This window comes from Botryllus schlosseri, chromosome 15 (assembly GCF_051294905.1).
Source record: "Botryllus schlosseri isolate E-star chromosome 15, Bs_hap1, whole genome shotgun sequence".
Classification (NCBI taxonomy): Eukaryota; Metazoa; Chordata; class Ascidiacea; order Stolidobranchia; family Styelidae; genus Botryllus; species Botryllus schlosseri.
In genome coordinates, this window is record NC_137250.1 from 12,408,523 (window position 1) to 12,423,260 (window position 14,738).

Here is a 14,738-nt window from a genome sequence, read left to right on the forward strand (position 1 = left end):
GTTCCAGAGCTCAGAATTTACTGAATCTGGTCTTGATCGAAAGCTACTGTGGCACTGATTCCGAAAATGTAAATGAAAATATGACCAGGCACTGAACCGCTTAGAATTCGCCCTCCAAGTCTGAATTATCGGCATTGTCCGAGCAATCGAAGAGCCGCAATGGGTCATTGTTATGGTCATTGTTTTGCGGTCATCCGATTGTTCTGAACAATGGGGATTTTAGATGTTGAGGGTGATTTTTCATCTAAGTGCGGAGTCTGACCATATATTTTGATTGGTATTTTCGAAATCAGTGGGACAGTAGCTTTCGATCAAGACTAGATTCAGTAAATTCTGAGCTCTGGAAGACCACTTTTGGATTGCCAGAAATTCTACAGTAGCTGCCGTAAAATAAGTTAGAGTAAAGCTTCAGCGAAGCGGAACGAAGCTGCAAAATCGGTCGTTGCAATTCCACGTTTACATTCTATAATTTCATTATAGATTACTACGTAGGTTAGTAATCTATAATTTCTTCGCAGGTTAGCCGGACTGGATCCGGAATTTGAAATTTCGGACTCTGAATTTCACATTGTCGGCAGGAGCAGGATAGATCCTCATTCAGTGTGCATGACTCTTATTTACTTCGCCTAGGCTAAGGTGGGTGTCTGATCTTAATGGCTACTCCAAGTTGTTTCGACACCTTCCTATCTTTTCACTGTATCGCAGTCCTGTGATGTTTTTGAAACGATGAAAATATTAATAAACCTGATTGATTGATTGATTCGGATTCCGATAATTGGGGATATGTCCATCTCTGGTAGATACAAGGATAATATCACTACTAGGCTTACCATATTTTGAAAATGCAAAAAGAGGACACTTTTTCAGAAATTTGCAAGATACAAAACCGGAGTAGAATTCTCAAAAACCGGTGAATTTTTCCCACTTTGCGGTCGGTTGACTAAAAAAAAAAAAAAAAAAAGGTCATTTTTTCGCTCAGAGCTAACTTCACCGTTTTTCACTCCGAAATATCCGCCGGACCGTCACTTCTGTGCTAATTTGCGGCATAACAGACCTGAATTTTAAAAAAAGAGGACAAAATCTCAAAAAAGAGGACAAAAGGGCGTCCTCCGAGGACACTTTCAAAAAAGTCAAAAAAGAGGACAAATCCTCTTAAAAGAGGACGTATGGTAAGCCTAATCACTACGGCCTGGAGCAAAGCAAACATAAAGTAGTGAAAGTACATGGTCACCGGGGGAGATAGCGAAGTGGTGACGATCCCAGGCGGTCCGGGATCTATTCCGCGTTGGGGATTATTCTGGGCTCCTCCTTCCCCGCGTCGCTGCTCTTACTGAGAGAAAAAAGCTCAGAAAAGACCCAATGAAAGAGCGCACTAACAAAGAATGGGAATAGCAAGAAAGGGCAGCGGAAAACAGACTAACATCGAAAAAGGAACTGTGACGCATGTTTGTGTTGAGGCTTTTGCCTTATGTTTGTAACATGGTGATTGCCGATTTATAATCTATAATTAGATTATTAATGATAATTATAGATATGAAGACATGCATGGCGCGATTTCTGATGTGCCACTCTGGATAACGACGGAATCGTGTTCATTGTCCATGTTCAAACATGGGAGACGCGATTAGCCCATAATTCGTATTCGAATATAGCATTATTAACTGTTATGGCAGATTGCGATTCCGTAGAAGGGTAGCATCTGCATAACTGATAACAATATTGTCAGTCTGGTCCTCTAACAACACCTTCCTAACTTTTCATTACACCGAAATTACGATGTAATGAAAAGTTAGGACGAAGGAGTTGAAACAACTTGTAGTGGTCCTGTGATCTACGATTGGCCTAGCCCTATAGATTCATACAAGTTGTAAATAAGATGCATGCGCGCTGACTGAGAAGTAACAGAAAATACAAACGTGACAAGCGATGAAAATGGAGTGGCAGGTATCGTGTCTACACTACAGACGATGTCGATATATGTCAGATTATGGTTCAACATTACTGAGCGCACAGCGTAAATGACATAATCAGTTCCATCTGCAAATGATAGGTGGGTGTCTGATTCCATAGACTACTCCAAGTCGCTGCGACACCTTCCTATCTTTTCATTGTATCGCATTTTGTGGTGTATTGAACTGATAAAAATTGCTAATAAACCAACGATGATGATGACACCAACGGTACAAACACGTCCGGTATGAACTCTCTCATTTGTTGGTTACATGCAATTGTTACCACGAAACAATTTTGTTCGGCATGATAATTTGAATCGATATGATTCACCTCCGTAGCCCGAGTGGAACCGGCCTCCTCCGCGAATGTTACTGTTGACGCTGAGACGGCCAAACAGAGCGAAGCGCCGCTTTGTTCCGCCATTTTGCTTTCGTTCACTGACATCCGATTTCAACTTTCAAGTCAGCGCAAGTCAATTCGATTGAGGCAAGTCTACGTGACTGTGACAGGTCCTCAGTCGTGTTTTTCATCTGACCGACAGATGGGGCTAATTCATTAAAGGCTTCTACTTTACACAGCAAACGTGTAACTGTAACATGCATCCGCCGTAGGTCTTATAACGCATTTTGTAACATGGTAGGCCAGGGCCACCGTGATGCAGCGTTAAAGTGTAAATGATTTGTTCAGGTAACAGCATTAGTGTCGTCAGACGCTTCCTTTCGACTAGTATTGGTGTTTTATTCTCATTAAATAAGATGTGTAACCTACGACTGTGGTTTAATTTGCGTGATTATTAACTACATAATTAATAATTATATTCTAAATATGAGGAGTGTCAAAATCGTGCAAATTGTTTGTGATCTTAATTTCGACAGCGGCAAATGCGAGTGCAAGCGTCTCTATTCAGTCATGGGATTGAAATTTGTCTGAAATTTCTGTATACGCTGTCGATGACCGAATTGACTAATCATCATTCATCATGCCACGGCGTGAATGTGATCCATCAAGGCAACATACATGCTAAAGCTTAAAAGCTGACTGTAGCAGATTTGCATTCATCGGCCATTGCGATATATCGACGTATTTGGTATTTGTGTAGTCAACACGAATTGAAAACAGTAATAAACTTATTCGCATCGCTTATCTCATCTTCATAATTTGTCTGTTCAAGGAGTGTATAACATACATGTTTTAAGTAGACGATGTGTTATCGTAAATTACGTTCCTGACTCAATCGCGTTTCCATCCAATCCTTTGTAAACTCCTATTCTCGCCTAAAGACTCCGAATGACTCCCGCCTGACTAAGAAACAGGACAGCTTTCTTTGATATGACTCCGGAAACCAGTCCAACAACCTGCACAAGGAAGCCGATATCAATAATATGCTTGGCACCAATCCCCGGTAGCTTTGACAAGATGTAATGTGACTTCCGAATCAAATAAGAAGAGATAAATACGAAACGGAGACAGTCTCCCCAGAAATTGTTTAGTCACCGAAAACATGAATGAACGAATATTTTCATTTAATTCGAAGGAATAGAAATAACACAAGCAAGAAACAAAAAAGCCTATCAATGAACGATTTAATGCACGCCAAAAGCATTCAAACGGATTCAAAAGTGAATTGACAATGCAATCAGAATTGCGGACCATGAAATTCACACCGTCAGAACGGCAACACAAAATAAAGCATACTAACAGGAAATTTGTATGTTACAGCGAATATTCTTGCTTGCATAAACTGGGGCACCGGTTAATTGAAAAAACGTTGATCCAAACAATTTCAAGTGAAACAAGTGATCTACACCTCGCAATGACATTAAACATGTCACCATAAAAGAAAGTTTCGGCGCAAGAAAGGTTATCCCTCAAATGCTGACTAATCGAAGAAGTGTATGTTGTGAAATCTTCGTATGAAACTGTTTTGCAGCATGTACTTGACACAACCGGCTTGTCTGTTCCATGAATGAATAATAACTGAACGAATGAATAGAACATCGGCTGCTGATATGAATACTCGGAACGGATCCAGTTGGAGTAAATTATTATCCATCGCCAGGTTCTAAAATAAATGCAGTTGGAGTTGCAGTTCTTCGCTGACGCTGAGGCAGGCAATTTACAATTGACCGCTGTTTCCAGCCTCGTACGTCAAGGATACTACGATGTTTGGATAAACCGTACCTTCCGTCCCCGTCACGATAGAGCTTAGCAATTTCATTAACGGTGTCGAGATAGTTATTTCCGGGCATGGCGATAGGAAACGAGATGTCGAGTGGTATGGAGATAGGTACTGTCGGGAATAGCCAATCCACAATTGCCCGTTGCGCCAACGTCCCATCGTCTGGACCGGTGTTTAACTTTTGTGATTCCATCGCCGAATTGAAAGAGTCGACAACTCCCCCTGAACCGCCCATGTTCAAAGCTACGTCGAGCGCGATACAAAACTCTTTGCCGACAGCCGTGAAAAATTCCTCGTTTTGATAGAAAGTTTTGTAAAATTCACGCTCGTCAAGCCTACACGCGTATACATCCTGTCCGAATTTCAGTTTGTATTCATTTTCGATTTCGGATTTACGGCGGGACACTTCGAAACCGTCCAACGTCACCCCGTTCGGGACGACGCGATCCGCTGAGTCGCACTGGAACCATTCTTGGCGACAATTCGCGAAATCCTGATATAACACCAAGTGAATTGCTCTGCGCGATAAAATCCACGCCTGTTCGCAAAAACGCGGATCTAGATGCAAAGATCGTTCTCCGCAAGCCAATTCTCGCACGTGCTTCAACGAACAGACATACTCGAAGAAGTTTGCAAACTCGGCAAGGCCGTTTTTCTTCCAATTTTCGCTATCCGAAGAGGATATCACGGCCTGGTGCGCGTCGAAACAGTTTGCGAGTTCACGCGCGGCGATCGGCGTGCATTTTTCGAACCTAGCGTCGATTACGTCGACGAGATTTTCGGTCAACGCGCGAATGTCATTGATGGAATCTTCCGGATACCGGTAACTCTCGACCGAAGAAGTACGTGTCCCGCCTTCAACCTTTGAAACCGTCCGCAACCAACCTTCTACCAACGATTGCCCGTGAAATTTGCTATCGTCTTTATCGGTTAGGATCAGCCAGTGTAGGTTAAGTTTGGGCAGGAGTGTGGAATCGGGGCCATTCGATCTATCAAAATTTCTCAGTTCGTCGATTTTCTCGAGCATGATTTGTTTGAGACGCGGCCACACCCGTGCGATATCCCAAATATGATTATTATCAGTCGACTGCAAATTTATTACGATATTTATCATGGGAGCTAAACAATCCAATACTCCGCATAAATCGACGGCGAAATCGCGACAACGGAAGATGCGGGCTTCAAAGCCATAGGTACGCGACTCCATAAGAGTAGCAATCAGCGCAGCGTAATTACTGTAAATATATTGAAATATAGCGAGGGAGCTGGTGCCAAATCTCGAGCTGCCGGTTAATCTCGACTGGAGAATAGCCCTAATGTGTAGCGGAAGTTCCGGCTTGTTGTCGCGATCTTCGTATTCCACGTATTCCCTTCCAGCCGCTCCGAACAGACACAAAAAGTCATCGCATCGATACATAAATTTGCGAAGCATTATAATTCCATTTTCTCCCACGTCCGTAAAGCACTGGTCCATCCATTGCGCCGCATCGCACCGAACGACCAAGTACTTCTCCCAATCCGCGGGCACGCAATCGGCGTGCCCGGTTGAGATCAAGGCCTGCCGAAATCCAGAAGGAACATCTTGTTGGCAATCGGCTTGATGAGACGCGAGTCTGGAAAGCATGTCCCCTTCAAGGTTTAAGTTTAGGGTCAAAGTCTCGATAACTTGCTGAGCGAGGTTAGCCTCAGCTTCACCGGTAACTTCATCGTCAGCGGTCGCATTGTGCAAGGCGCGTGCCGCTATTGGTATGGAGATTTTTCGTCCTTGATACATGGTCAATATCATCACAACATGATTATTTTTCGCTGACACAGTACTGAAATGGGGTGGAATCCCGGTTGAGGGCAATTTCCGCGATAGAAGCTCTTTGGTTTTTATACAAGCATATACACAGAGAGTCTTGACAATTTCGTTGAATTGCTTCAGCCCGTGGCCGTAATCTCCAATAGGCGCATGACACGCATATAACGTTCCAAGCAGACTTTCGTAATTTCTTAACGGATTTTCATCTTTAATCGCGGTCAGTGCGCAGAGTATTAGATTTCTGGCTATTTCTATCATGGATTTACTGATAGCTTCATTCCTCTGACGGTGCAGCAGCGCTTTGAAGTGCTGCGGGCCACCACCAACGTATGCTGAACACTCGAGATGATGCGTCATTCTATGTTTTAAAGCGTACCACGACTTATTCCCGCCCTCTATGAATTTCGCAAATTCGTTCTGTGGGTAGTTTATTCCCCATGCAAATCCCCGGTCCTTTTTCACTTTGCAGAACTTGGAATCGTGCACGAAGTGATGGCAGATGGTGCATATAATTGTCCCGCCTTTCGCCGTGTCCCCGTCCCGCTTGACGATAAATCCGGATCCCTTGATTTCAGACAAGCATTTAGCTTTTAACATCGCGGCTATTCGAATGCCGTTTTCCAATCTATGCGATTCGTCAAGGACCTTTTGAGATCTATTATTGCTGCTCCCTGGGCAATCTGTTGTAGTAGTATTATCGATGAAATTTTGGAATGCCGACATCAATTTTTCGTCGTGCGCAGATCTCTTGCTCACGTTTGTAGAGGCCGTATTATCAGTTGCAGTCTCGGTCAATTCGACCGCTCGTAACGTGGTTTGGATCATTCGCTTGGTACTGGTTTTTTTGTTCTTTGCGCGTTCGCAGACGTCAACCTTTCTCTTTGCTCCGCTGGGTTGGCTGGAAGACACCGTCCCGTCTTCGTTAACCTGACGATGACCTGCGATTTTGTCAATATATTACTACATCATAATGAAATCTGGTAGTGATAGGCTTTGAACAGTAGTGAAGGATGTGATACAACACAATATTGGTCAATCCCCAAACTACCACGGAGACGACATAACCATAGGCGCCGACTTTTAGTTTTTTACGAGGTGGCGAAGTCTTGTGACGTCATAATTGTTCCATATCGATGACGTCATCATCGCACTAAAACGCACTTTACTACACGTGCAGCGTTAAACTATAGAGGATGTACAGTCTCTATAGTTAAACCATTCGTGTGACGTTTTAATACCGGCCCTGCACTCATTGATATCAAACCATGCGGCCGAGTTATCAAACGGAATCTTAAAACGGTATGATAATTTGAAAGTGTAACTGCGCTAACAGTCCGTCCGATGGAATGCATCGAACAAAAATCAGAATTTAAGTCACTGAGAATTTGGAGTTGCATCAATGATATTCACGAGCAATGCGCCGTGTGAGTAACGAAAGACACTGCGCACTGACCTAGCAGCATGCTAGCTGCTAGCAAGTTCGCAAGTAACACACCACAACTCTCGAATATGAGGTTTCAAGCAGACAATGATTACAAACGCGAATTGATGATTACAAACGATGATTACAAACGCGAGATCGCAAAGGCAATCAGTAATTGTCTCTTGCGGTTTCTGGCTTCGCGTTTAGAAGCTCGCGCCGCAGCATTGTTTGCAGACAGCGATTTTGGTGGCATTGGCGCATTTCCCGATTTACGTTCGCGAAGTATCATTAAATCGCGCGAGTCGCGAAGAAAATTTTAAAATTAAAATCTTTCAAAAATTCGGGAGTCAATTCGTAAATTCAATTTGAATGTCCACGGCCGCCAACACATACTAACTGAATTACGTGTTGACGGCCGCACAAATTTTCTTCTACGGCCGCAGGTTGGCCACCCCTGGGCTAGAAATAATTTCACTTCCGGGCGCATGCCGCGATCTTATCAATAGATATCCACTCTCTACCAAATGCCCAATAGTTTAAAATTCGTTATTGTTGTTCTCGATACGAGTATCGAGTACGTCCAGCAATCAATTTTATCAGAATATAGAAGGTTCCCTGTTCAAACAATTCGAATAAATTCAGAAATTGTGTCACCCAGAACCTCGTGATGCATCAACATTTGACAATGGCATGGCGGCCATGGCCTACCGCACGTTAATAACGAAGGGAACACTGACAAATGACATTGTGCGACAATTTTCGAGTGCGAATGTATCAAGCAGACAACCAGAAATATAGATGATTGCAAACGAGAAAGCGTGTATTCTAATCAGTATCGCCACGAATGGGTTTTGAGTCTGACCCGTATTGAGTAGCTTTCGTCGCGACAATTGTTTTCTCATTATATTGCAGGCACTCACTAACACACCCTCCAATTTCGCGCTGCGATTACCAATACTATCACGACGCTAACTAGCTCAAGAATGGTTTTGTAAACGAATATGGGCGTATCTATTTTAGATTTTAGAAAAACAGAACGTCTATCTGGGTGCCTGGTCGGGAGATGAGATCTAGGATGGTGCTTCTCAGTTCTCAACACAAGCTAGGCGCGTAGCCAGTCGGAAAATAGGGGATAGCCGGACAGGGATTTTTTCAAATTTACCAATATCGCATCAATTCAATTCGGGTTAAGTACATGTGTAAATGACGATCATATAATCTCTTCTTATTGACGATTTTAGGCGTATGATAAGCTTGTCAAAAAGTCCGGAAGTGCTGTCAATTAGCGAGTCCCTGATCTCTGGCGAACAATTTAATACGCGCGCGTATTACGCAGCCTCGGCGACAGTTTTCGCAAATCAAAATGTCCGAACCTGATGGCACCGATTTCAGGTGGTTCACACCCTTTTTGGTCTTTTATAACTCAAGCCATGATACACAATACACATCTTCTGATCGTTACGTTCAAGTATTAACGGAAATCAATTACGCACGTTAAAGTCTGTTTGCAGCGATTTGATGTTATTCAGTTTCGTGATGTTGTTCTTTAATCAATATGACATAAAACAATCACTAATCAGCGTAAACTCGACCGCTTGTCTCCAAACCAGCGAGAGATAGGAGTCAAAGCATGCTAGGCCCGAGACGCGACAGTTAAGCCAGCAATGACATCTTTCGCACCAGGACTATTGCAGATGCTATTGTGTAGGCCAGCGATGATATCGTGCACACCAGGACGAAGCCGGCAATGCAGATGCGATTGCGCACTTGCGCAGGCAAGCGATGATATAGTGCAGTGGTTCCCAACGTTTTTAGTCAACCCACGGAAATTTAGTTACAAAAGTGTCAAATTAGGCTGCAAGCCGTAAAGTTGACCCTTTTTTTTAGTCAACCCGCCGATGATTACAGTTTGTATGCCCAATTTTCGGTACACAAAATTTGGGGGGCGATGATCGGTGTTGAGCTTGAAAAGGGGGCGATGGGTCGGAAAAGGTTCGGAACCACTGTGAACTGGGCCTATTGCAGATGAGATTGTTCAAATTCAGTTCAAGGCAGTGGAACCAGGCTTGTTCGAGACGCGATAAATCAGGCTGCGACGATAGTCACGCGCACGGGAAGGAATGACTTAATTTCGCGACCATATCAACGGGAGATCATCACAGATTCTTCTCGCTAATTGACAACATGCTTCTCGAAAATCGGCCGCACGGAACACTGATAACACAGTTATTGAATTTCAACTGAATGTTAGCGTTAGAATGGTCATTTCAAAATGACAGGGTTTCGCGTTTCACCCCCAACCCCCCCCCCAAAAAAAACCGCGGCTACGCGCTTGGCACACGTGCGTATCGAAATCGAAGACATCTCTAACGAGGTCGCATCGATGATTACCAGTTAGTGGTCACAAATCACTTGGGCGCTTGAGCATTTTGTACGAGGTGGCTGCCACCTCGTAAGTCGGCGCCTATGGACATAAATTATGATAATGGATTTCAAATACCAATTACTGAACTTATATCTGTTTTTAAATGGACAAACATATAAGTTGGCTTTCGCAACGTAAAAATCACGAATTTGCGCGTCTCATGGAAGCCAGTTGTCGCCAGCGTTTAATATCACCAATTATCTAGTCCAGTGGTTCTCAACCTTTTTGGTTTCGCGGACCCCTTTTGACCGTCACGGACCCTCGCGGACCCCCTCAGGTTTTAGTTCAATTTTAGCTCTATTATGGTGCAACCTTCATCTATTTCGTGGAAATATGAACTGTAGGCTTGTGATAAACAGCAAACTAATGATTTTTCTTGAAAATAACATCATGTACTATTTATGTAGAAATTGGTAGACTTGTATTATTTCAAAACTAATTTTGCTGCTGTATTTCTTGAAGTACGTGGTCGTGTCTTGAAAATACGCTGAAAATCATTTCCGCAAAGATAGATGGAGGCTAATGCCATATTAACGCATAACGCTTCCGACGATAGTATTGGTGTGAACGCAACATTTATGGCACCAAAATGAGGAAACATATATTTTATGAACATATCACGCTCAGCATCTATAGCGCAGGGACAGGCAACATACGGACCGCGGGCCGGATTCGGCCCGCAGAGAGTTTTTACCGTCAAAGTGAAATCCTAATCTAAAAGTATATATAAATTTAATACGCAAAACAATGGATCCAAGTTTTCCAACCTGAGAAAGACTGTCATGAAACGACTTGTTCTGTTCGGGTTTACGTATATATTTATGAGCAAACACTTTCGACCATGAACAATTGAACATTAACAAGCATACCAATATAACTAGTGATATGAATTTAAGGGTTGGAGCGTAATGCTTTGATAGCAACGAAACACTCTTTGTTCATCAAAAAAAATCCTTATCGAGAGGGCATCCGCAATAAGAATACACCAAATCTCATAGCCGAGCTTTAAAAGTAGGTATATTATTGTCCGATTTATGACGAGTGTTAGCCGAAAACTATTCGGTTTATTTCAACATGAATATACTCTTCAATTGTATATTGAAGTTCTGTACCTCCAAGAAGCTATTCAAATAGTAGTTATGTATATCGCAGGATAAAATGGATTTCGGGCGAGGTTTCAATCCCTGCATTGGGAAAAATTAAGGAAATTCTTCCGGAAATTTTTATTTCAAACGACTGTTCACTAATTTGATGAGACTGACAACTTCAAATCGAGAAGGTTTTGCAGACATTACGGAGTCACCCTGATTGACGTTACTATCTCCATATTTTTATTTCTTCCACAAACCCCAACAAAACGTCTCTAAACAGTAATATGTTTGTATCAGCAGATTATTGGAAAATTGGCATTGAAAATGAATTTCCACACTACGATAGTTCATGTCAGACGATTATTATGATGATGAGTCATGAGGTTTTAGCAGTTGTGGTGCGAAACTGCCTCATACTTTCTAAAATTAAAAAATAAAATAAAAATTAGGTTGTCAACCATTTAAAAAATTTAGAGGTCTCGCGGACCCCCTGAAATTGCTTCGCGGACCCCTAGGGGTCCGCGGACCCCCGGTTGAGAACCGCTGATCTAGTCGCTTAAAAGAATATGACGACAGAATATCGACACTATCAAGAAGGCGGATACAGAGTCGAGAAAAGAAGGTTTGAAAATTTTGCAAAATTGTTGAACACATATATATCGGCTTTCAATTAAATAAAAGGGCAAAAGAAAACAGGAAACAAAGGAACATCAAGATATTCCAAGTTTAACTGTTGCTTTTAGGCTAATCCTCAGGGATCTTGGTTGATTACAAGCAATCAGCCAGCGAAGCGAGAGATACACGTCTGCACTCGGCGACTGACTAGACTAGACTCACAATGATTTATCACCATGCACCATTGTTGCGGTGAAACGTTTATATGAACTCGACTCGTCTCGTATTGTGAATTCGCGATAGAATACATCAATGTAATCAGGTTAAACCTACCTAGAAAAATGGCGAACGCATTTGCAATCAATAAAGAGCCGCAATCAGTGGTTGAAAGAGCTGCGAGTGAGCCGCAGTTTGCCCACCTCTGTTATATACTTTGTAGTCGCATAAAAGGTACATACTGTATTTCAACTTTCCACGTCATTCACACAGATTTGACGTCATACTGAATGATACTCCAATTATAGAATGTAAACATTCTATACTCCAATACTCCAACTCGAAGCCTACTCGCTTCAGAATTGAATGACTCAGCAGGTACCGGTAATAGATTTTGCCGAATACAATACTCGAGACGGCCGCGCGCACAACAAATTACAAACCAGCAGGAGATCTCATGTGCATTTTCCATATAAATGAATATACACATCTCAGCGGGAGATGGCGATCTTCCGCTATGCAGTGCACTTTTCACTGTCGCTAATTGGCACTTCATCCAACCAGATGACGAGATTCCAGTGCCAGCGCGTTTAGAAATCGACGTCTTTAGTATCGAGATCACGATGTATTAATGTCGCGTCGCTTCTAAATACTTACGTTTAGCCAATCTATCACTAATTTTCTCACATAGGCAGTAGCATATTAACGAATATACCTTGCGGATTATTTCTAAATAGCACAATTCACCAGCCACTTTAGGCAGATACATGCCCAATTGCCCAATGCCCATTGCCCAGGGAGTTATGGGTACAGGGCTACCGGTATGCCGCATAACCAAAATATTTACTAGGTATTTACTCAGCCTGGTCAAGGTCATATATGAGACGCCTTCTTCTAATTTATAACAAGCATATGTGAAGTTATTATGCTGTATCATTCAATATATTGTAGATAGTAGTTTCCGTTATCTACATGATGAGGTCGCGGAGCGTCGAAAGTTTTCGAATCATTACCATTAGGTTGTCGTAAAGAGCCTGTATGGAATCGGTGTCCTGTGCTCCCACTATGTTTTATTTTTTAATTAATTTTTATTAAATAACTTCAACTTGGAAAATCATCGCTGCTCACCTGATATATCAGGCAAAAAGGCCAGCGATTCCAATCAGGGTAAAGAATGCTATATATAGGAATTAATGATAACGAGATAGATATGAGAACGGTGCCACGAGAAAGTAGGGAAATATAATAAATTGCTTACCGGATTCCACGGAGACTGATTCGGTGCAATGTAGGCCTAATCCAGGTCCTTCCTCTTTCGCAATCTTGCCGGAGGTTGTATGAATGGTGTTTCCACAAGAACTGCACAAACGTGCTCCTTGGCCAGAACGTATGCAAACATTACAGATTATAGGCGCAGCGTTCGTTGCCATTTTATGAATGGCGATTAATAAGGCTGTTTTACGCTAGCTGATAGTATTTCTGTTAAGATACATATAAATTTCAATCATATGCGCCAAACCTAGGTATGCGGCATTACCACAATTTCGTTAGATATGTATCAGCACAACCTCTCTTGCCAATCGCGCGTCGTAAAATGATCGCTGAACGAACGCTGAACGAAAAACTACCCGTTAATTAAGATGGCTTGGTTTTGTACACGTGATGAGCGAATCGATGCGAGAGAATAGATACGCGAACTTGTAGAAATAAGCCCACCATCATCTTTTATCCTCTCTCGATTTGACGGGAGAACACACGCTCTCTTTCCCTAAACTACATAAAATTAAGATTAAATGATAACAATTATACGTTTTACCCATCAGCGTAGTAAACCGTGTTCCACTTCCACAATATTCAGTTGGCGATTTTCGAGAAAGTCCTTCTACTAATCGGAGCACGGAATTCGCAATGTGTTATTGTCAGAGGTGGTCAGAGTAGTCAAGAAATCTACTCAAGTAGAAGTAGAAGTAGCGACGAAAAAAATCTACTCGATTACGAGTAGACGAACTTCTTCCATAAGCCACGGAACACTGCTTGAAGTAGAAGTAGAATTGTCTGACTTTAAATCTACTCAAGTAAGTAAGTAGTTTTGAAACGGTCTTATTCCGTTCGCATGGACTGTCAGAAGCTGCAAATTGAGCTATGTGGAAGATGCAGAGAGCTTGATTCGTATTGATGCATCCCAGGAGCTATCAATTTTCGACAGAATAAGCATTCTTTCGCATCATGGGATGTAAGTTATAGTATTGATATGAAAATGCGACACTAACCCTTTGTTTACTAGAAGACCCCCTTTTAGAGAATATCATGGCATGGCACCCTACCCCATATTATAAGGCCCCAAGTCTAGGCGAAGAGCAATTCGGAGAAGTTGTATCGAATACGGTCTCAACACTTTGCACGATTAGTATATGTTAATAACAAATGCCATTTATCGTAAAATTTTCATTTACTGTAGCTTTATTTTCGGAAAATAGAGGCCTTTGCTTTTATGCTTCAACAGGTATGTTCTGCAGACAAAAGAACTGAAAGTAATTAGAACTCAAAGTATGATAGTTAGAATTGAAAGTGAAATACAAATACCACTACTAAAAAGCGGAAAATATATTTCATGTCTTTTGTCCATAAAGCTTCTAAGGTGATCTGCTAAAACAGGTGTAACGTTAAAAAAAGCCGGATTTTCCAGATAAGCAGGACACGTCGTAGGCTGCTAGATTACGATATGATGGGTAATTGCTAGATTGCGAAACGGTAGTTTCAAACGTTATGGTGGGCCATATTGACTATGATGAAATATTTGATATGGGCGACAATGCGGTGTGAGCGGAACCAAGCAATCCGGTACCTGAATTATATTCACTGATACTTTCGTGAAAACATATTTGTCACTCCATAACTATTGTGCGCGAAGCGCAACAAACTTTTTTGGCTTTATTTGACTTTTTGAATATTAAATGTTAGTACTCCGTGAAAACAGCCCCGAAATTCCTCAGGCTATCTTTCGTATTGGGGGATTAAACTACTTCTACTTG

At 42.1% G+C, this 14,738-nt stretch overlaps 1 protein-coding gene across 1 annotated transcript; it reads right to left on the reverse strand.

The window, feature by feature from the left end:
- Positions 1-3,351: 3,351 nt before the first annotated feature.
- LOC145457290 (uncharacterized) lies at positions 3,352-13,471 on the reverse strand. The gene is made up of 2 exons (XM_080335479.1): positions 12,965-13,471; positions 3,352-6,874 (listed from the first exon to the last, which is right to left on the reverse strand). Exons 1-2 carry the CDS (start codon positions 13,134-13,136, stop codon positions 3,999-4,001), a joined length of 3,048 nt encoding a protein of 1,015 aa, XP_080191605.1. The 5' UTR covers positions 13,137-13,471; the 3' UTR covers positions 3,352-3,998.
- Positions 13,472-14,738: the final 1,267 nt, after the last annotated feature.

What these genes read in the sequence shown, in the direction of transcription:
- LOC145457290 (XM_080335479.1), bottom strand. Translation starts at nt 13,136, where the DNA reads ATGGCAACGAACGCTGCGCCTATAATCTGTAATGTTTGCATACGTTCT. An exon ending in ATCAGTCTCCGTGGAATCCG is followed by an intron (nt 6,875 to 12,964) that starts GTAAGCAATTTA and finishes ACAAAATCGCAG; the next exon opens with GTCATCGTCAGGTTAACGAA.